This window comes from Acipenser ruthenus, chromosome 20 (genome assembly GCF_902713425.1).
Source record: "Acipenser ruthenus chromosome 20, fAciRut3.2 maternal haplotype, whole genome shotgun sequence".
Taxonomy (NCBI): domain Eukaryota; kingdom Metazoa; phylum Chordata; class Actinopteri; order Acipenseriformes; family Acipenseridae; genus Acipenser; species Acipenser ruthenus.
Genome location: NC_081208.1, coordinates 17831882 through 17857588, shown reverse-complemented (window position 1 = coordinate 17857588; position 25707 = coordinate 17831882). Strand labels below are relative to the sequence as shown.

General features: G+C 54.0%; 2 protein-coding genes and 1 pseudogene across 3 annotated transcripts in view; 2 read left to right on the top strand and 1 right to left on the bottom strand.

Annotated features, from left to right (window-relative positions):
• LOC131698896 (proline-rich protein 36-like) overlaps positions 1 to 25707 on the bottom strand; it is a 79242-nt gene that overhangs the window by 18194 nt on the left and 35341 nt on the right. The window lies entirely within an intron of this gene.
• LOC131698897 (integumentary mucin C.1-like) lies at positions 106 to 576 on the top strand (the record flags this gene model as incomplete). Its single annotated transcript, XM_058993586.1, has 1 exon — positions 106 to 576. A coding segment is annotated over one exon (471 nt), but the record flags the coding sequence as incomplete, so codon positions are not given.
• Positions 3923 to 16449, top strand: LOC131698956 (integumentary mucin C.1-like; annotated as a pseudogene).

Genomic DNA, 25707 nt, shown 5'->3' with positions numbered 1-25707 from the left:
CCCCCAATTACATCCATCACAACAGTACCCAATACAACAGCACACCCAACTACAACCACCACAACAGAAGACCCCAATACAACCACCACAGCAGCAGCCACCACAACAGCAAACCCCACTACAACAGCAGCACCCCCCACTACAACCACGACAACAGCAGCATCCACAACAGCAACGCCCACTACAACCACAACAACGGAAGCCAACAAAACAGCAGCCCTCACTATAACCACCACAACAGCAGCACCCACTACAACCACCACAGCAGCAGGCACCACAACGGAAGCCCACACAACAGCACCCCCCACTACAGCTACCACAACAACAGCCAGAACAACAGCGGTCCTCACTACAACCACTACAACAGCAGACCCAACTACAACCACCACAACGGAAGTCACCACAACAGCAGCCACGACCACAGCACCCCCCACTGCAAACACAACAGCAGCCCTTACAACAGTAGCGCCTAATACAACCACCACAACAGCAGCCCACTTTACATCCTCCACAACAGCAGGCCCCACTACAAACACAACAACAGCAGCCACTACAACAGCACAACCCACAACAACCACCACAAAAGCAGCCCCCACAACAGTATCACCCACTGCAAATACAACAACAGCAGCTGCGACGATAATACCAACAACTACAAGCACTACAACAGCAGCACTCCCTACAACCACCACAGCAGCAGCCACCACAACGGAAGCCCACACAACAGCAACCCCCACTACAGATACCACAACAGCAGCCAGAACAACAGCAGCCCTCACTACAACCACCACAACAGCACCCCCAACTACATCCACCACAACAGCAGCCCCAACAGCACTGCCCACTTTAACCACAACAGCAGCCCCCACAACAGCACCCCCAATTACATCCATCACAACAGTAGCCAATACAACAGCACACCCAACTACAACCACCACAACAGAAGACCCCAATACAACCACCACAGCAGCAGCCACCACAACAGCAAACCCCACTACAACAGCAGCACCCCCCACTACAACCACGACAACAGCAGCATCCACAACAGCAACGCCCACTACAACCACAACAACGGAAGCCAACAAAACAGCAGCCCTCACTATAACCACCACAACAGCAGCACGCACTACAACCACCACAGCAGCAGGCACCACAACGGAAGCCCACACAACAGCACCCCCCACTACAGATACCACAACAACAGCCAGAACAACAGCGGTCCTCACTACAACCACTACAACAGCAGACCCAACTACAACCACCACAACGGAAGTCCCCACAACAGCAGCCACGACAACAGCAGCCCCCACTGCAAACACAACAGTAACCACCACAACAGCACCCCGAACTACATCCACCACAACAGCATCCCCCACAACAGCACCGCCCACTTTAATCACAACAGCAGGCCCCACAACAGCAGCCCCCACTACAACCACCACAGTAGCAGCCACTACAACAGCACCCCCAACTACAACTAACACAACAGCAGCCCCCACAACAGCACCGCCAACTTTAACCACAACCGCAGCCCCCACAACAGCACCCCCAATTACATCCACCACAACAGCAGTCAATACAAGAAAACACCCAACTACAACCACCACAACAGCAAACCCCACTACAACAGCATTACCCCCCACTACAACAGCAGCATCCACAACAGCAACTCTCACTACAACCACTACAATGGAAGCCAACACAACAGCAGTCCTCACTATAACCACCACAACAGCAGACCCAACTACAACCACCACAACGGAAGTCCCCACAACAGCACCCCCCACTACAGCTACCACAACAGCAGCCCCCACAACAGCAGCCCCCACTAAAACCACCACAATAGCAGACAATACAACAGCACCCCCAACTACAAGAACCACAACAGCAGTACCCACCACAGCACCACCCACTTTAACCACAACAGTAGCTCCCACAACAGCAGCCCCCACTACAACCACCATAACAGCAGCCACTACAACAGCACACCCCACAACAACCACCACAAAAGCAGCCCCCACAACAGTACCACCCACTGCAAACACAACAGCAGCCCCTACAACAGTAGCGCCTAATACAACCACCACAACAGCAGCCCACTTTACATCCTCCACAACAGCAGGCCCCACTACAAACACAACAACAGCAGCCACTACAACAGCACACCCCACAACTACCACCACAAAAGCAGCCCCCACAACAGTACCACCCACTGCAAATACAACAACAGCAGCCGCGACGATAATACCAACAACTACAAGCACTACAACAGCAGCACTCCCTACAACCACCACAGCAGCAGCCACCACAACGGAAGAACACACAACAGCAACCCCCACTACAGATACCACAACAGCAGCCAGAACAACAGCAGCCCTCACTACAACCACAACAGCAGACCCAACTACAACCACCACAACGGAAGTCCCCACAACAGCAGCCCCCATTGCAATCACAACAGTAACCACCACAACAGCACCCCGAACTACATCCACCACAACAGCAGCCCCCACAACAGCACCGCCCACTTTAATTACAACAGCAGGCCCCACAACAGCAGCCCCCACTACAACCACCACAGTAGCAGCCACTACAACAGCACCCCCAACTACAACTAACACAACAGCAGCCCCCACAACAGCACCCCCAATTACATCCATCACAACAGTAGCCAATACAACAGCACACCCAACTACAACCACCACAACAGAAGACCCCAATACAACCACCACAGCAGCAGGCACCACAACGGAAGCCCACACAACAGCAACCCCCACTACAGCTACCACAACAACAGCCAGAACAACAGCAGCCCTCACTACAACCAATACAACAGCAGACCCAACTACAACCACCACAACGGAAGTCCCCACAACAGCAGCCACGACAACAGCAGCCCCCACTGCAAACACAACAGTAACCACCACAACAGCACCCCCAACTAAATCCACAACAACAGCAGAACCCACAACAGCACCGCCCACTTTAACCACAACAGCAGCCCCCACAACAGCACCGCCCACTTTAACCACAACAACAGCCCCCACAACAGCACCCCCAATTACATCCATCACAACAGTAGCCAATACAACAGCACACCCAACTACAACCACCACAACAGAAGACCCCAATACAACCACCACAGCAGCAGCCCCCACAACAGCAAACCCCACTACAACAGCAGCATCCCCCACTACAACCACGACAACAGCAGCATCCACAACAGCAACGCCCACTACAACCACAACAACGGAAGCCTACACAACAGCACCACCCTCTACAGCTACCACAACAACAGCCAGAACAACAGCAGCCCTCACGACAACCACTACAACAGCAGACCCAACTACAACCACCACAACGGCAAACCCCACCACAACAGCAGCACCCCCCACTACAACCACGACAACAGCAGCATCCACAACAGCAACCCCCACTACAACTACTACAACGGAAGTCAACACAACAGCAGTCCTCACTATAACCACCAAAACAGCAGCACCAACTACAACCACAACATCAGAAGTCACCACAACGGAAGCCCACACAACAGCACCCCCCACTACAGCTACCACAACAGCAGCCCCCACAACAGCAGCCCACAATAAAACCACCACAATAGCAGACAATACAACAGCACCCCCAACTACAAGAACCACAACAGCAGTCCCCACAACAGCACCGCCCACTTTAACCACAACAGCAGCTCCCACAACAGCAGCTCCCACTACAACCACCACAACAGCAGCCACTACAACAGCACACCCCACAACAACCACCACAAAAGCAGCCCCCACCACAGCACCCCCCACTGCAAACACAACAGCAGCCCTTACAACAGTAGCGCCTAATACAACCACCACAGCAGCAGCCCCCACAACAGCAAACCCCACTACAAAAGCAGCACCCCCCACTACAACCACGACAACAGCAGCATCCACAACAGCAACGCCCACCACAACCACAACAACGGAAGCCAACAAAACAGCAGCCCTCACTATAACCACCACAACAGCAGACCCAACTACAACCACCACAACGGAAGACCCCACTACAACCACCACAGCAGCAGCCACCACAACGGGAGCACACACAACAGCAACCCCCAGTACAGCTACCACAACAGCAGCCAGAACAGCAGCAGCCCTCACTATAACCACTACAACAGCAGATCCAACTACAACCACCACAACGGAAGTCCCCACAACAGCAGCTACGACAACAGCAGCCCCCACTGCAATCATAACAGTAACCACCACAACAGCACCCCCAACTACATCCACCACAACAGCACCACCCACTTTAAACACAACCGCAGCCCCCACAACAGCACCCCCAATTACATCCATCACAACAGTAGCCAATACAACAGCACACCCAACTACAACCACCACAACAGTAGCCCTCAATACAACCACTACAGCAGCAGCCCCAACAACAGCAAACCCCACTACAACCACGACAAGACCAGCATCCACAACAGCAACCCCCACTACAACCACAACAATGGAATCCAACAAAACAGCAGCCCTCACTATAACCACCACAACAGCAGACTCAACTACAACCACCACAACGGAAGTCCCCACAACACCAGCCACGACAACAGCAGCCCCCACTGCAAATATAACAGTAACCACCACAACAGCACCCCCAACTAAATCCACAACAACAGCAGCCCCCACAACAGCTCCACCCACTTTAACCACAACAGCAGCCCCCACTACAACCACCACAGTAGCAGCCACTACAACAGCACACCCAACTACAACTAACACAACAGCAGCCCCCACAACAGCACCGCCAACTTTAACCACAACCGCACCCCCCACAACAGCACCCCCAATTACATCCACCACAACAGCAGTCAATACAACAAAACACCCAACTACAACCACCACAACATCAAACCCCACTACAACAGCAGCACCCCCCACTACAACAGGAGCATCCACAACAGCAACCCTCACTACAACCACTACAATGGAAGCCAACACAACAGCAGTCCTCACTATAACCACCACAACAGCAGACCCAACTACAACCACCACAACGGAAGTCCCCACAACAGCACCCCCCACTACAGCTACCACAACAGCAGCCCCCACAACAGCAGCCCCCACTAAAACCACCACAATAGCAGACAATACAACAGCACCCCCAACTACAAGAACCACAACAGCAGTACCCACCACAGCACCACCCACTTTTACCACAACAGTAGCTCCCACAACAGCAGCCCCCACTACAAGCACCATAACAGCAGCCACTACAACAGCACACCCCACAACAACCACCACAAAAGCAGCCCCTACAACAGTACCACCCACTGCAAACACAACAGCAGCCCCTACAACAGTAGCGCCTAATTCAACCACCACAACAGCAGCCCACTTTACATCCTCCACAACAGCAGGCCCCACTACAAACACAACAACAGCAGCCACTACAACAGCACACCCCACAACAACCACCACAAAAGCAGCCCCCACAACAGTACCACCCACTGCAAATACAACAACAGCAGCCGCGACGATAATACCAACAACTACAAGCACTACAACAGCAGCACTCCCTACAACCACCACAGCAGCAGCCACCACAACGGAAGCACACACAACAGCAACCCCCACTACAGATACCACAACAGCAGCCAGAACAACAGCAGCCCTCACTACAACCACAACAGCAGACCCAACTACAACCACCACAACGGAAGTCCCCACAACAGCAGCCCCCATTGCAATCACAACATTAACCACCACAACAGCACCCCCAACTACATCCACCACAACAGCAGCCCCAACAACAGCACCGCCTTCTTTAACCACAACAGCAGCCCCCACAACAGCACCCCCAATTACATCCATCACAACAGTAGCCAATACAACAGCACACCCAACTACAACCACCACAACAGAAGACCCCAATACAACCACCACAGCAGCAGCCCCCACAACAGCAAACCCCACTACAACAGCAGCACCCCCCAATACAACCACGACAACAGCAGCATCCACAACAGCAACGCCCACTACAACCACAACAACGGAAGCCAACAAAACAGCAGCCCTCACTATAACCACCACAACAGCAGCACCCACTACAACCACCACAAAAGCAGCCCCCACAACAGTACCACCCACTGCAAATACAACAACAGCAGCCGCGACGATAATACCAACAACTACAAGCACTACAACAGCAGCACTCCCTACAACCACCACAGCAGCAGCCACCACAACGGAAGCACACACAACAGCAACCCCCACTACAGATACCACAACAGCAGCCAGAACAACAGCAGCCCTCACTACAACCACAACAGCAGACCCAACTACAACCACCACAACGGAAGTCCCCACAACAGCAGCCCCCATTGCAATCACAACATTAACCACCACAACAGCACCCCCAACTACATCCACCACAACAGCAGCCCCAACAACAGCACCGCCTTCTTTAACCACAACAGCAGCCCCCACAACAGCACCCCCAATTACATCCATCACAACAGTAGCCAATACAACAGCACACCCAACTACAACCACCACAACAGAAGACCCCAATACAACCACCACAGCAGCAGCCCCCACAACAGCAAACCCCACTACAACAGCAGCACCCCCCAATACAACCACGACAACAGCAGCATCCACAACAGCAACGCCCACTACAACCACAACAACGGAAGCCAACAAAACAGCAGCCCTCACTATAACCACCACAACAGCAGCACCCACTACAACCACCACAGCAGCAGGCACCACAACGGAAGCCCACACAACAGCAACCCCCACTACAGCTACCACAACAACAGCCAGAACAACAGCAGCCCTCACTACAACCAATACAACAGCAGACCCAACTACAACCACCACAACGGAAGTCCCCACAACAGCAGCCACGACAACAGCAGCCCCCACTGCAAACACAACAGTAACCACCACAACAGCACCCCCAACTAAATCCACAACAACAGCAGCCCCCACAACAGCACCGCCCACTTTAACCACAACAGCAGCCCCCACAACAGCACCGCCCACTTTAACCACAACAACAGCCCCCACAACAGCACCCCCAATTACATCCATCACAACAGTAGCCAATACAACAGCACACCCAACTACAACCACCACAACAGAAGACCCCAATACAACCACCACAGCAGCAGCCCCCACAACAGCAAACCCCACTACAACAGCAGTATCCCCCACTACAACCACGACAACAGCAGCATCCACAACAGCAACGCCCACTACAACCACAACAACGGAAGCCTACACAACAGCACCACCCACTACAGCTACCACAACAACAGCCAGAACAACAGCAGCCCTCACGACAACCACTACAACAGCAGACCCAACTACAACCACCACAACGGCAAACCCCACCACAACAGCAGCACCCCCCACTACAACCACGACAACAGCAGCATCCACAACAGCAACCCCCACTACAACCACTACAACGGAAGTCAACACAACAGCAGTCCTCACTATAACCACCAAAACAGCAGCACCAACTACAACCACAACATCAGAAGTCACCACAACGGAAGCCCACACAACAGCACCCCCCACTACAGCTACCACAACAGCAGCCCCCACAACAGCAGCCCACAATAAAACCACCACAATAGCAGACAATACAACAGCACCCCCAACTACAAGAACCACAACAGCATTCCCCACAACAGCACCGCCCACTTTAACCACAACAGCAGCTCCCACAACAGCAGCCCCCACTACAACCACCACAACAGCAGCCACTACAACAGCACGCCCCACAACAACCACCACAAAAGCAGCCCCCACCACAGCACCCCCCACTGCAAACACAACAGCAGCCCTTTCAACAGTAGCGCCTAATACAACCACCACAGCAGCAGCCCCCACAACAGCAAACCCCACTACAAAAGCAGCACCCCCCACTACAACCACGACAACAGCAGCATCAACAACAGCAACGCCCTCCACAACCACAACAACGGAAGCCAACAAAACAGCAGCCCTCACTATAACCACCACAACAGCAGACCCAACTACAACCACCACAACGGAAGACCCCACAACAGCAGCCACGACAACAGCAGCCCCCACTGCAAACACAACAGTAACCACCACAACAGCACACCCAACTACATCCACCACAACAGCACACCCAATTACATCCAACACAACAGCAGCTAATACAACAGCACCCCCAACTACAACTAACACAACAGCAGCCCCCACAACAGCACCGCCCACTTTAACCACAAATGCAGCCCCCACAACAGCACCCCCAATTACATCCAACACAACAGCAGCTAATACAATAGCACCCCCAACTACAACCACCACAACAGCAGCCCCCACTACAACCATCACAGCAGCAGCCACCACAACGGAAGCACACACAACAGCAACCCCCAGTACAGCTACCACAACAGCAGCCAGAACAGCAGCAGCCCTCACTATAACCACTACAACAGCAGACCCAACTACAACCACGACAAGACCAGCATCCACAACAGCAACCCCCACTACAACCACAACAATGGAATCCAACAAAACAGCAGTCCTCACTATAACCACCACAACAGCAGTCTCAACTACAACCACTACAACGGAAGTCCCCACAACACCAGCCACGACAACAGCAGCCCCCACTGCAAATATAAAAGTAACCACCACAACAGCACCCCCAACTAAATCCACAACAACAGCAGCCCCCACAACAGCTCCGCCCACTTTAACCACAAAAGCAGCCCCCACAACAGCAGACCCAACTACAACCACCACAACGGAAGTCCCCACAACAGCAGCCCCCACTGCAAACACAACAGTAACCACCACAACAGCACCCCCAACTAAATCCACAACAACAGCCCCCACAACAGCACCGCCCACTTTAACCACAACAGCAGCTCCCACAACAGCAGCCCCAACTACGACCACAACAGCAGCCACTACAACAGCACACCCCACAACAAACACCACAAAAGCAGCCCCCACCACAGCACCCCCCACTGCAAACACAACAGCAGCCACTACAACAGTAGCGCCTAATACAACCACCACAACAGCAGCCCACTTTACATCCTCCACAACAGCAGGCCCCACTACAAACACAACAACAGCAGCCACTACAACAGCACACCCCACAACAACCACCACAAAAGCAGCCCCCACAACAGTACCACCCACTGCAAATACAACAACAGCAGCCGCGACGATAATACCAACAACTACAAACACTACAACAGCAGCACTCCCTACAACCACCACAGCAGCAGCCACCACAACAGAAGCCCACACAACAGCAACCCCCACTACAGATACCACAACAGCAGCCAGAACAGCAGCCCTCACTACAACCACCACAACAGCAGACCCAACTACAACCACCACAACGGAAGTCACCACAACAGCAGCCACGACAACAGCAGCCCCCACTGCAATCACAACAGTAACCACCACAACAGCACCCCCAACTACATCCACCACAACAGCAGCCCCAACAAAAGCACCGCCCACTTTAACCACAACAACAGCCCCCACAACAGCACCCCCAATTACATCCATCACAACAGTAGCCAATACAACAGCACTCCCAACTACAACCACCACAATAGAAGAACCCAATACAACCACCACAGCAGCAGCCCCCACAACAGCAAACCCCACTACAACAACAGCACACCCCACTACAACCACGACAACAGCAGCATCCACAACAGCAACGCCCACTACAACCACAACAACGGAAGCCAACAAAACAGCAGCCCTCACTATAACCACCACAACAGCAGCACCCACTACAACCACCACAGCAGCAGGCACCACAACGGAAGCCCACACAACAGCACCCCCCACTACAGCTACCACAACAACAGCCAGAACAACAGCAGCCCTCACTACAACCACTACAACAGCAGACCCAACTACAACCACCACAACGGAAGTCCTCACAACAGCAGCCACGACAACAGCAGCCCCCACTGCAAAGACAACAGTAACCACCACAACAGCACCCCCAACTACATCCACCACAACAGCAGCCCCCACAACAGCAGCCCCCACTACAACCACCACAACAGCAGCCACTACAACAGCACACCCCACAACAACCACCACAAAAGCAGCCCCCACCACAGCACCCCCCACTGCAAACACAACAGCAGCCCCTACAACAGTAGCGCCTAATACAACCACCACAACAGCAGCCCACTTTACATCCTCCACAACAGCAGGCCGCACTACAAACACAACAACAGCAGCCACTACAACAGCACACCCCACAACAACCACCACAAAAGCAGCCCCCACAACAGTACCACTCACTGCAAATACAACAGCAGCCGCGACGATAGTACCAACAACTACAAGCACTACAACAGCAGCACTCCCTACAACCACCACAGCAGCAGCCACCACAACGGAAGCCCACACAACAGCAACGCCCACTACAGATACCACAACAGCAGCCCTCACTACAACCACCACAACAGCAGACCCAACTACAACCACCACAACGGAAGTCCCCACAACAGCAGCCACGACAACAGCAGCCCCCACTGCAAACACAACAGTAACCACCACAACAGCACCCCCAACTACATCCACCACAACAGCAGCCCCCACAACAGCACCGCCCACTTTAACCACAACAGCAGCCCCCACAACAGCACCCCCAATTACATCCATCACAACAGTAGCCAATACAACAGCACACCCAACTACAACCACCACAACAGAAGACACCAATACAACCACCACAGCAGCAGCCCCCTCAACAGCACACCCCACTACAACAGCAGCACCCCCCACTACAACCACAACAACAGCAGCATCCACAACAGCAACGCCCACTAAAAACACAACAACGGAATCCAACAAAACAGCAGCCCTCACTATAACCACCACAACAGCAGCACCCACTACAACCACCACAGCAGCAGGCACCACAACGGAAGCCCACACAACAGCACCCCCCACTACAGCTACCACAACAACAGCCAGAACAACAGCAGCCCTCACTACAACCACCACAACAGCAGACCCAACTACAACCACCACAACGGAAGTCCCCACAACAGCAGCCACGACAACAGCAGCCCCCACTGCAATCACAACAGTAACCACCACAACAGCACCCCCAACTACATCCACCACAACAGCAGCCCCAACAACAGCACCGCCCACTTTAACCACAACAGCAGCCCCCACAACGGCACCGCCCACTTTAACCACAACAGCAGGCCCCACAACAGCAGCCCCCACTACAACCACCACAACAGCACACCCCACAACAACCACCACAAAAGCAGCCCCCACCACAGCACCCCCCACTGCAAACACAACAGCAGCCCCTACAACAGTAGCGCCTAATACAACCACCACAACAGCAGCCCACAATACATCCTCCACAACAGCAGGCCCCACTACAAACACAACAACAGCAGCCACTACAACAACACACCCAACAACAACCACCAGAAAAGCAGCCCCCACAACAGTACCACCCACTGCAAATACAACAACAGCAGCCGCGACGATAATACCAACAACTACAAGCACTACAACAGCAGCACTCCCTACAACCACCACAGCAGCAGCCACCACAACGGAAGCCCACACAATAGCAACCCCCACTACAGATACCACAACAGCAGCCAGAACAACAGCAGCCCTCACTACAACCACCACAACAGCAGAACCAACTACAACCACCACAACAGAAGTCCCCACAACAGCAGCCACGACAACAGCAGCCCCCACTGCAATCACAACAGTAACCACCACAACAGCACCCCCAACTACATTCACCACAACAGCAGCCCCAACAACAGCACCGCCCACTTTAACCACAACAGCAGCCCCCACAACAGCACCCCCAATTACATCCATCACAACAGTAGCCAATACAACAGCACACCCAACTACAACCACCACAATAGAAGACCCCAATACAACCACCACAGCAGCAGCCCCCACAACAGCAAACCCCACTACAACAGCAGCATCCCCCACTACAACCACGACAACAGCAGCATCCACAACAGCAACGCCCACTACAACCACAACAACGGAAGCCTACACAACAGCACCACCCACTACAGCTACCACAACAACAGCCAGAACAACAGCAGCCCTCACGACAACCACTACAACAGCAGACCCAACTACAACCAGCACAACGGCAAACCCCACCACAACAGCAGCACCCCCCACTACAACCACGACAACAGCAGCATCCACAACAGCAACCCCCACTACAACCACTACAACGGAAGTCAACACAACAGCAGTCCTCACTATAACCACCAAAACAGCTGCACCAACTACAACCACAACATCAGAAGTCACCACAACGGAAGCCCACACAACAGCAACCCCCACTACAGCTACCACAACAGCAGCCCCCACAACAGCAGCCCACAATAAAACCACCACAATAGCAGACAATACAACAGCACCCCCAACTACAAGAACCACAACAGCAGTCCCCACAACAGCACCGCCCACTTTAACCACAACAGCAGCTCCCACAACAGCAGCCCCCACTACAACCACCACAACAGCAGCCACTACAACAGCACGCCCCACAACAACCACCACAAAAGCAGCCCCCACCACAGCACCCCCCACTGCAAACACAACAGCAGCCCTTACAACAGTAGCGCCTAATACAACCACCACAGCAGCAGCCCCCACAACAGCAAACCCCACTACAACAGCAGCACCCCCCACTACAACCACGACAACAGCAGCATCCACAACAGCAACGCCCACTACAACCACCACAGCAGCAGGCACCACAACGGAAGCCCACACAACAGCACCCCCCACTACAGCTACCACAACAACAGCCAGAACAACAGCAGCCCTCACTAAAACCACTACAACAGCAGACCCAACTACAACCACCACAACGGAAGTCCCCACAACAGCAGCCACGACAACAGCAGCCCCCACTGCAAACACAACAGTAACCACCACAACAGCACCCCCAACTACATCCACTACAACAGCAGCACCCCCCACTACAACCACGACAACAGCAGCATCCACAACAGCAACGCCCACTACAACCACAACAACGGAAGCCAACAAAACAGCAGCCCTCACTATAACCACCACAACAGCAGCACCCACTACAACCACCACAGCAGCAGGCACCACAACGGAAGCCCACACAACAGCACCCCCCACTACAGCTACCACAACAACAGCCAGAACAACAGCAGCCCTCACTACAACCACCACAACAGCAGACCCAACTACAACCACCACAACGGAAGTCCCCACAACAGCAGCCACGACAACAACAGCAGCCACGACAACAGCAGCCCCCACTGCAAACACAACAGTAACCACCACAACAGCACCCCCAACTACATCCACCACAACAGCACCACCCACTTTAACCACAACAGCAGGCCCCACAACAGCAGCCCCCACTACAACCACCACAACAGCAGCCACTACAACAGCACACCCCACAACAACAAACACAACAGCAGCACCCACTACAACCACCACAGCAGCAGGCACCACAAAGGAAGCCCACACAACAGCACCCCCCACTACAGCTACCACAACAACAGCCAGAACAACAGCAGCCCTCAAGACAACCACTACAACCGCAGACTCAACTACAACCACCACAACGGCAAACCCCACTACAACAGCAGCATCGCCCACTACAACCACGACAACAGCAGCATCCACAACAGCAACCCCCACTACAACCACCACAACGGAAGCCCACACAACAGCACCCCCAACTACAGCTACCACAACAACAGCCCCCACTAAAACCACCACAATAGCAGACAATACAACAGCACCCCCAACTAAAAGAACCACAACAGCAGTCCCCACAACAGCACCGCCCACTTTAACCACAACAGCAGCTCCCACAACAGCACCCCCCACTGCAAACACAACAGCAGCCCTTACAACAGTAGCGCCTAATACAACCACCACAACAGCAGCCCACTTTACATCCTCCACAACAGCAGGCCCCACTACAAACACAACAACAGCAGCCACTACAACAGCACACCCCACAACAACCACCACAAAAGCAGCCCCCACCACAGCACCCCCCACTGCAAACCCAACTACAACCACCACAACGGAAGTCCCCACAACAGCAGCCACGACAACAGCAGCCCCCACTGCAAACACAACAGCAGCCCCAACAACAGCACTGCCCACTTTAACCACAACAGCAGCCCCTACAACAGCACCCCCAATTACATCCATCACAACAGTAGCCAATACAACAGCACACCCAACTACAACCACCACAACAGAAGACCCCAATACAACCACCACAGCAGCAGCCCCCACAACAGCAAACCACACTACAACAGCAGCACCCCCCACTACAACCACGACAACAGCAACATCCAGAACAGCAACGCCCACTACAACCACAACAACGGAAGCCAACAAAACAGCAGCCCTCACTATAACCACCACAACAGCAGCACCCACTACAACCACCACAGTAGCAGGCACCACAATGGAAGCCCACACAACAGCACCCTCCACTACAGCTACCACAACAACAGCCAGAACAACAGCAGCCCTCACTACAACCTCTACAACAGCAGACCCAACTTCAACCACCACAACGGAAGTCCCCACAACAGCAGCCACGACAACAGCAGCCCCCACTGCAAACACAACAGTAACCACCACAACAGCACCCCCAACTACATCCACCACAACAGCAGCCCCCACAACAGCACCGCCCACTTTAACCACAACAGCAGGCCCCACAACAGCAGCCCCCACTACAACCACCACAACAGCACACCCCACAACAACCACCACAAAAGCAGCCCCCACCACAGCACCCCCCACTGCAAACCCAACTACAACCACCACAACGGAAGTCCCCACAACAGCAGCCACGACAACAGCAGCCCCCACTGCAAACACAACAGTAACCACCACAACAGCACCCCCAACTACATCCACCACAACAGCAGCCCCAACAACAGCACCGCCCACCTTAACCACAACAGCAGCCCCTACAACAGCACCCCCAATTACATCCATCACAACAGTAGCCAATACAACAGCACACCCAACTACAACCACCACAACAGAAGACCCCAATACAACCACCACAGCAGCAGCCCCCACAACAGCAAACCCCACTACAACAGCAGCACCTCCCACTACAACCACGACAACAGCAGCATCCACAACAGCAACGCCCACTACAACCACAACAACGGAATCCAACAAAACAGCAGCCCTCACTATAACCACCACAACAGCAGCACCCACTACAACCACCACAGCAGCAGGCACCACAACTGAAGACCACACAACAGCACCCCCCACTACAGCTACCACAACAACAGCCAGAACAACAGCAGCCCTCACTACAACCACCACAACAGCAGACCCAACTACAACCACCACAACGGAAGCCAACACAACAGCATCCACAACAGCAACGCCCACTACAACCACAACAACGGAAGCCAACAAAACAGCAGCCCTCACTATAACCACCACAACAGCAGCACCCACTACAACCACCACAGCAGCAGGCACCACAACGGAAGCCCACACAACAGCACCCCCCACTACAGCTACCACAACAACAGCCAGAACAACAGCAGCCCTCACTACAACCACCACAACAGCAGACCCAACTACAACCACCACAACGGAAGTCCCCACAACAGCAGCCACGACAACAACAGCAGCCACGATAACAGCAGCCCCCACTGCAAACACAACAGCAGCCCCAACAACAGCACCACCCACTTTAACCACAACAGCAGGCCCCACAACAGCAGCCCCCACTACAACCACCACAACAGCAGCCACTACAACAGCACACCCCACAACAACCACAACAAAAGCAGCCCCCACCACAGCACCCCCCACTGCAAACACAACAGCAGCCCCTACAACTGTAGCACCTAATACAACCACCACAACAGCAGCCCACTTTACATCCTCCACAACAGCAGGCCCCAATACAAACACAACAACAGCAGCCACTACAACAGCACACTCCACAACAACCACCACAAAAGCAGCCCCCACCACAGCACCCCCCACTGCAAACACAACAGCAGCCCATACAACAGCAGCCCATACAACAGTAGCGCCTAATACAACCACCACAACAGCAGCCCACTTTACATCCTCCACAACAGCAGGCCCCAATACAAACACAACAACAGCAGCCACTACAACAGCACACTCCACAACAACCACCACAAAAGCAGCCCCCACCACAGCACCCCCCACTGCAAACACAACAGCAGCCCATACAACAGCAGCCAATACAACAGCAGACCCAACTACATCCACCACAACAGCAGCCCCCACAACAGCACCGCCCACTTTAACCACAACAGCAGGCCCCACAACAGCAGCCCCCACTACAACCACCACAACAGCACACCCCACAACAACCACCACAAAAGCAGCCCCCACCACAGCACCCCCCACTGCAAACCCAACTACAACCACCACAACGGAAGTCCCCACAACAGCAGCCACGACAACAGCAGCCCCCACTGCAAACACAACAGCAGCCCCAACAACAGCACTGCCCACTTTAACCACAACAGCAGCCCCTACAACAGCACCCCCAATTACATCCATCACAACAGTAGCCAATACAACAGCAGACCCAACTACAACCACCACAACAGAAGACCCCAATACAACCACCACAGCAGCAGCCCCCACAACAGCAAACCCCACTACAACAGCAGCACCCCCCACTACAACCACGACAACAGCAGCATCCACAACAGCAACGCCCACAACAACCACAACAACGGAATCCAACAAAACAGCAGCCCTCACTATAACCACCACAACAGCAGCACCCACTACAACCACCACAGCAGCAGGCACCACAACGGAAGACCACACAACAGCACCCCCCACTACAGCTACCACAACAACAGCCAGAACAACTGCAGCCCTCACTATAACCACCACAACAGCAGACCCAACTACAACCACCACAATGGAAGCCAACACAACAGCAGCCACGACAACAGCAGCCCCCACTGCAAACACAACAGTAACCACCACAACAGCACCCCCAACTACATCCACCACAACAGCAGCCCCAACAACAGCACCGCCCACTTTAACCACAACAGCAGCCCCCACAACAGCAGCCCCCACTACAACCACAACAAAAGCAGCCCCCACCACAGCAACCCCTACTGCAAACACAACAGCAGCCCCTACAACAGTAGCACCTAATACAACCACCACAACAGCAGCCCACTTTACATCCTCCACAACAGCAGGCCCCACTACAAACACAACAACAGCAGCAACTACAACAGCACACCCCACAACAACCACCACAAAAGCAGCCCCCACCACAGCACCCCCCACTGCAAACACAACAGCAGCCCCTACAACAGTAGCGCCTAATACAACCACCACAACAGCAGCCCACTTTACATCCTCCAAAACTGCAGGCCCCACTACAAACACAACAACAGCAGCCACTACAACAGCACACCCCACAACAACCACCACAAAAGCAGCCCCCACCACAGCACCCCCCATTACAAACACAACAGCAGCCCCCACAATAGTAGCGCCTAATACAACCACCACAGCAGCAGGCACCACAAAGGAAGCCCACACAACAGCACCCCCCACTACAGCTACCACAACAACAGCCAGAATAACAGCAGCCCTCACAACAACCACCACAACAGCAGCCCTCACTACAACCACTACAACAGCAGACCCAACTACCACCACCACAACGGAAGTCCCCACAACAGCAGCCAAGTCAACAGCAGCCCCCACTGCAAACACAACAGTAACCACCACAACAGCACCCCCAACTACATCCACTACAACAACAGCCCCCACAATAGCACCGCCCACTACAACCACATCATCAGGCCACACAACAGCAGCCCCCACTACAACCAACACAATTGCAGCCACTACAACAGCACCCCCAACTACAACTACCACAACAGCAGCCCCCACTACAACCACCACAGCAGCAGCCACCACAACGGAAGCCCACACAACAGCAACCCCCACTACAGCTACCACAACAGCAGCGGCCCTCACTATAACCACTACAATAACAGATCCAACTAAATCCACCACAACGGAAGTCCCCACAACAGCAGCCACGACAACAGCAGCCCCCACTGCAATCACAACAGTAACCACCACAACAGCACCCCCAACTACATCCACCACAACAGCACCGCCCACTTTAAACACAACCGCAGCCCCCACAACAGCACCCCCAATTACATCCATCACAACAGTAGCCAATACAGCAGCAAACCCAACTACAACCATCACAACAGTAGCCCCCAATACAACCACTACAGCAGCAGCCCCCACGACAGCAAACCCCACTACAACAGCAGCACCGTCCACTACAACCACGACAAGACCAGCATCCACAACAGCAACCCCCACTACAACCACAACAACGGAAGCCAACAAAACAGCAGCCCTCACTATAACCACCACAACAGCAGACCCAACTACAACCACCACAACGGAAGTCCCCACAACAGCAGCCACGACAACAGCAGCCCCCACTGCAAACACAACAGAAACCACCACAACAGCACCCCCAACTACATCCACAATAGCAGCCCCCACAACAGCACCGCCCACTTTAACCACAACAGCAGCCCCTACCACAACCACCACAACAGCAGCCACTACAACAGCACCCCCAACTACAACCACCACAACAGCAGCCCCCACATCAGCACCGCCCGCTTTAACAACAACAGCAGCCCCCACTACAATCACCACAGCATCAGACCTCACAAAAGCAATCCCCACTACAACAGCAGCACACCCCACTACAAACACGACAACAGCAGCATCCACAACAGCAACCCCCACTACAACAACCACAACGGAAGCCAACACAACAGCAGCCCTCACTATAATCACAACAACAGCAGGGCCCACTACAACCACCACAGAAGAAGGCACCACAACGGAAGCCCACACAACAGCACCCCCCACTACAGCTACCACAACAGCAGCTAGAACAACAGCAGCCCTCACTACAACCACTACAACAGCAGACCCAACTACAACCACCACAACGGAAGTCCCCACAACAGCAGCCACGACAACAGCAGCCCCCACTGCAAACACAACAGTAACCACCACAACTGCACCCCCAACTACATCCACCATAACAGCAGCCCCCACAACAGCACCGCCCACTTTAACCACAACAGCAGGCCCCACAACAGCAGCCCCCACTACAACCACCACAACAGCACACCCCACAACAACCACCACAAAAGCAGCCCCCACCACAGCACCCCCCACTGCAAACCCAACTACAACCACCACAACGGAAGTCCCCACAACAGCAGCCCCCACTGCAAACACAACAGCAGCCCCAACAACAGCACCGCCCACTTTAACCACAACAGCAGCCCCTACAACAGCACCCCCAATTACATCCATCACAACAGTAGCCAATACAACAGCACACCCAACTACAACCACCACAACAGAAGACCCCAATACAACCACCACAGCAGCAGCCCTCACAACAGCAAACCCCACTACAACAGCAGCACCCCCCACTACAACCACGACAACAGCAGCATCCACAAAAGCAACGCCCACTACAACCACAACAACGGAAGCCAACAAAACAGCAGCCCTCACTATAACCACCACAACAGCAGCACCCACTACAACCACCACAGCAGCAGGCACCACAACGGAAGACCACACAACAGCACCCCCCACTACAGCTACCATAACAACAGCCAGAACAACAGCAGCCCTCACTATAACCACCACAACAGCAGACCCAACTACAACCACCACAACGGAAGCCAACACAACAGCAGCCACGACAACAGCAGCCCCCACTGCAAACACAACAGTTACCACCACAACAGCACCCCCAACTACATCCACCACAACAGCAGCCCCAACAACAGCACCGCCCACTTTAACCACAACAGCAGCCCCCACAACAGCACCACCCACTTTAACCACAACAGCAGGCCCCACAACAGCAGCCCCCACTACAACCACAACAAAAGCAGCCCCCACCACAGCAACCCCGACTGCAACATCTACAACAGCAGACCCAACTACCACCACCACAACGGAAGTCCCCACAACAGCAGCCCCCATTGCAATCACAACAGCAGGCCACACAACAGCAGCCCCCACTACAACCAACACAATTGCAGCCACTACAACAGCACCCCCAACTACAACAAACACAACAGCAGCCCCCACTACAACCGCCACAATAGCAGTCACTACAACAGCACCCCCAACTACAACCACCACAGCAGCAGCCACCACAACGGAAGCCCACACAACAGCAACCCCCACTACAGCTACCACAACAGCAGCGGCCCTCACTATAACCACTACAATAGCAGATCCAACTACAACCACCACAACGGAAGTCCCCACAACAGCAGCCACGACAACAGCAGCCCCCACTGCAATCACAACAGTAACCACCACAACAGCACCCCCAACTACATCCACCACAACAGCACCGCCCACTTTAAACACAACCGCAGCCCCCACAACAGCCCCCCCAATTACATCCATCACAACAGTAGCCAATACAGCAGCAAACCCAACTACAACCATCACAACAGCAGCCCCCACTGCAAACACAACAGTAACCACCACAACAGCACCCCCAACTACATCCACCATAACAGCAGCCCCCACAACAGCACCGCCCACTTTAACCACAACAGCAGGCCCCACAACAGCAGCCCCCACTACAACCACCACAACAGCACACCCCACAACAACCACCACAAAAGCAGCCCCCACCACAGCACCCCCCACTGCAAACCCAACTACAACCACCACAACGGAAGTCCCCACAACAGCAGCCCCCACTGCAAACACAACAGCAGCCCCTACAACAGCACCCCCAATTACATCCATCACAACAGTAGCCAATACAACAGCACACCCAACTACAACCACCACAACAGAAGACCCCAATACAACCACCACAGCAGCAGCCCTCACAACAGCAAACCCCACTACAACAGCAGCACCCCCCACTACAACCACGACAACAGCAGCATCCACAAAAGCAACGCCCACTACAACCACAACAACGGAAGCCAACAAAACAGCAGCCCTCACTATAACCACCACAACAGCAGCACCCACTACAACCACCACAGCAGCAGGCACCACAACGGAAGACCACACAACAGCACCCCCCACTACAGCTACCATAACAACAGCCAGAACAACAGCAGCCCTCACTATAACCACCACAACAGCAGACCCAACTACAACCACCACAACGGAAGCCAACACAACAGCAGCCACGACAACAGCAGCCCCCACTGCAAACACAACAGTTACCACCACAACAGCACCCCCAACTACATCCACCACAACAGCAGCCCCAACAACAGCACCGCCCACTTTAACCACAACAGCAGCCCCCACAACAGCACCACCCACTTTAACCACAACAGCAGGCCCCACAACAGCAGCCCCCACTACAACCACAACAAAAGCAGCCCCCACCACAGCAACCCCCACTGCAAACACAACAGCAGCCCCTACAACAGTAGCGCCTAATACAACCACCACAACAGCAGCCCACTTTACATCCTCCACAACTGCAGGCCCCACTACAAACACAACAACAGCAGCCACTACAACAGCACACCCCACAACAACCACCACAAAAGCAGCCCCCACCACAGCACCCCCCATTACAAACACAACAGCAGCCCCTACAACAGTAGCGCCTAATACAACCACCACAGCAGCAGGCACCACAAAGGAAGCCAACACAACAGCACCCCCCACTACAGCTACCACAACAACAGCCAGAATAACAGCAGCCCTCACTACAACCACCACAACAGCAGCCCTCACTACAACATCTACAACAGCAGACCCAACTACCACCACCACAACGGAAGTCCCCACAACAGCAGCCACGACAACAGCAGCCCCCACTGCAAACACAACAGTAACCACCACAACAGCAGCCCCAACTACATCCACTACAACAACAGCCCCCACAACAGCACCGCCCACTTTAACCACAACAGCAGGCCACACAACAGCAGCCCCCACTACAACCAACACAATTGCAGCCACTACAACAGCACCCCCAACTACAACAAACACAACAGCAGCCCCCACTACAACCGCCACAATAGCAGTCACTACAACAGCACCCCCAACTACAACCACCACAACAGCAGCCCCCACTACAACCACCACAGCAGCAGCCACCACAACGGAAGCCCACACAACAGCAACCCCAACTACAGCTACCACAACAGCAGCGGCCCTCACTATAACCACTACAATAGCAGATCCAACTACAACCACCACAACGGAAGTCCCCACAACAGCAGCCACGACAACAGCAGCCCCCACTGCAATCACAACAGTAACCACCACAACAGCACCCCCAACTACATCCACCACAACAGCACCGCCCACTTTAAACACAACCGCAGCCCCCACAACAGCACCCCCAATTACATCCATCACAACAGTAGCCAATACAGCAGCAAACCCAACTACAACCATCACAACAGTAGCCCCCAATACAACCACTACAGCAGCAGCCCCCTCAACAGCACACCCCACTACAACAGCAGCACCCTCCACTACAACCACGACAAGACCAGCATCCACAACAGCAACCCCCACTACAACCACAACAACGGAAGCCAACAAAACAGCAGCCCTCACTATAACCACCACAACAGCAGACCCAACTACAACCACCACAACGGAAGTCCCCACAACAGCAGCCACGACAACAGCAGCCCCCACTGCAAACACAACAGTAACCAAAACAACAGCACCCCCAACTACATCCACAACAGCAGCCCCCACAACAGCACCGCCCACTTTAACCACAACAGCAGCCCCTACCACAACCACCACAACAGCAGCCACTACAACAGCACCCCCAACTACAACCACCACAACAGCAGCCCCCACAACAGCACCGCCCGCTTTAACAACAATAGCAGCCCCCACTACAATCACCACAGCAGCAGACCTCACAACAGCAATCCCCACTACAACAGCAGCACACCCCACTACAACCACGACAACAGCAGCATCCACAACAGCAACCCCCACTACAACAACAACAACGGAAGCCAACACAACAGCAGCAGTCACTATAATCACAACAACAGCAGCGCCCACTACAACCACCACAGAAGAAGGCACCACAACAGAAGCCCACACAACAGCACCCCCCACTACAGCTACCACAACAGCAGCTAGAACAACAGCAGCCCTCACTACAACCACTACAACAGCAGACCCAACTACAACCACCACAACGGAAGTCCCCACAACAGCAGCCACGACAACAGCAGCCCCCACTGCAAACACAACAGTAACCACCACAACAGCACCCCCAACTACATCCACCACAACAGCAGCCCCCACAACAGCACCACCCACTTTAACCACAACAGCAGCCCCCACTACAACTACCACAACAGCAGCCACTACAACAGCGCACCCCACAACAACCACCACAAAAGCAGCCCCCACCACAGCACCCCCCACTACAAACACAACAGCAGCCCCTACAACAGTAGCGCCTAATACAACCACCACAACAGCAGCCCACTTTACATCCTCCACAACAGCAGGCCCCACTACAAACACAACAACAGCAGCCACTACAACAGCACACCCCACAACATCCACTACAAAAGCAGCCCCCACAACAGTACCACCCACTGCAAATACAACAGCAGCCGCGACGATAATACCAACAACTACAAGCACTACAACAGCAGCACTCCCTACAACCACCACAGCAGCAGCCACCACAACGGAAGCCCACACAACAGCAACCCCCACTACAGATACCACAACAGCAGCCAGAACAACAGCAGCCCTCACTACAACCACCACAACAGCAGACCCAACTACAACCACCACAACGGAAGTCCCCACAACAGCAGCCACGACAACAGCAGCCCCCACTGCAAACACAACAGTAACCACCACAACAGCACCCCCAACTACATCCACCACAACAGCAGCCCCAACAACAGCACCGCCCACTTTAACCACAACCGCAGCCCCCACAACAGCACCCCCAATTACATCCATCACAACAGTAGCCAATACAGCAGCAAACCCAACTACAACCATCACAACAGTAGCTCCCAATACAACCACTACAGCAGCAGCCCCCATGACAGCAAACCCCATTACAGCAGCACCGCCCACTACAACCACGACAACAGCAGCATCCACAACAGCAACCCCCACTACAACCACAACAACGGAAGCCAACAAAACAGCAGCCCTCACTATAACCACCACAACAGCAGACCCAACTACAACCACCACAACGGAAGTCCCCACAACAGCAGCCACGACAACAGCAGCCCCCACTGCAAACACAACAGTAACCACCACAACAGCACCCCCAACTACATCCACCACAACAACAGCGCCCACAACAGCACCGCCCACTTTAACCACAACAGCAGGCCCCACAACAGCAGCCCCCACTACAACCACCACAACAGCAGCCACTACAACAGCACACCCCACAACAACCACCACAAAAGCAGCCCCCACCACAGCACCCCCCACTGCAAACACAACAGCAGCCCCTACAACAGTAGCGCCTAATACAACCACCACAACAGCAGCCCACTTTACATCCTCAACAGCAGGCCCCACTACAACCACCACAACAGCAGCCACTACAACAGCACACCCCACAACAACCACCACAAAAGCAGCCCCCACCACAGCACCCCCCACTGCAAACACAACAGCAGCCCCTACAACATTAGCGCCTAATACAACCACCACAACAGCAGCCCACTTTACATCCTCCACAACAGCAGGCCCCACTACAAACACAACAACAGCAGCCACTACAAAAGCACACCCCACAACAACCACCACAAAAGCAGCCCCCACAACAGTACCACCTACTGCAAATACAACAACAGCAGCCGCGATGATAATACCAACAACTACAAGCACTACAACAGCAGCACTCCCTACAACCACCACAACAGCAGCCACCACAACGGAAGCCCACACAACAGCAACCCCCACTACAGATACCACAACAGCAGCCAGAATAACAGCAGCCCTCACTACAACCACCACAACACCAGACCCCGCTACATCCACCACAACGGAAGTCCCCACAACAGCAGCCATGACAACAGCAGCCCCCACTGCAAACACAACAGTAACCACCACAACAGCATCCCCAACTACACCCACCACAACAGCAGCCCCCACAATAGCACCGCCCACTTTAACCACAACAGCAGCCCCCACAACAGCACCCCCAATTACATCCATCACAACAGTAGCCAATACAACAGCACACCCAACTACAACCACCACAACAGAAGACCCCAATACAACCACCACAGCAGCAGCCCCCTCAACAGCAAACCCCACTACAACAGCAGCACCCCCCACCACAACCACCACAACAGCAGCATCCACAACAGCAACGCCCACTACAACCACAACAACGGAAGCCAACAAAACAGCAGCCCTCACTATAACCACCACAACAGCAGCACCCACTACAACCACCACAACAGCAGCCACTACAACAGCACACCCCACAACAACCACCACAAAAGCAGCCCCCACCACAGCACCCCCCACTGCAAACACAACAGCAGCC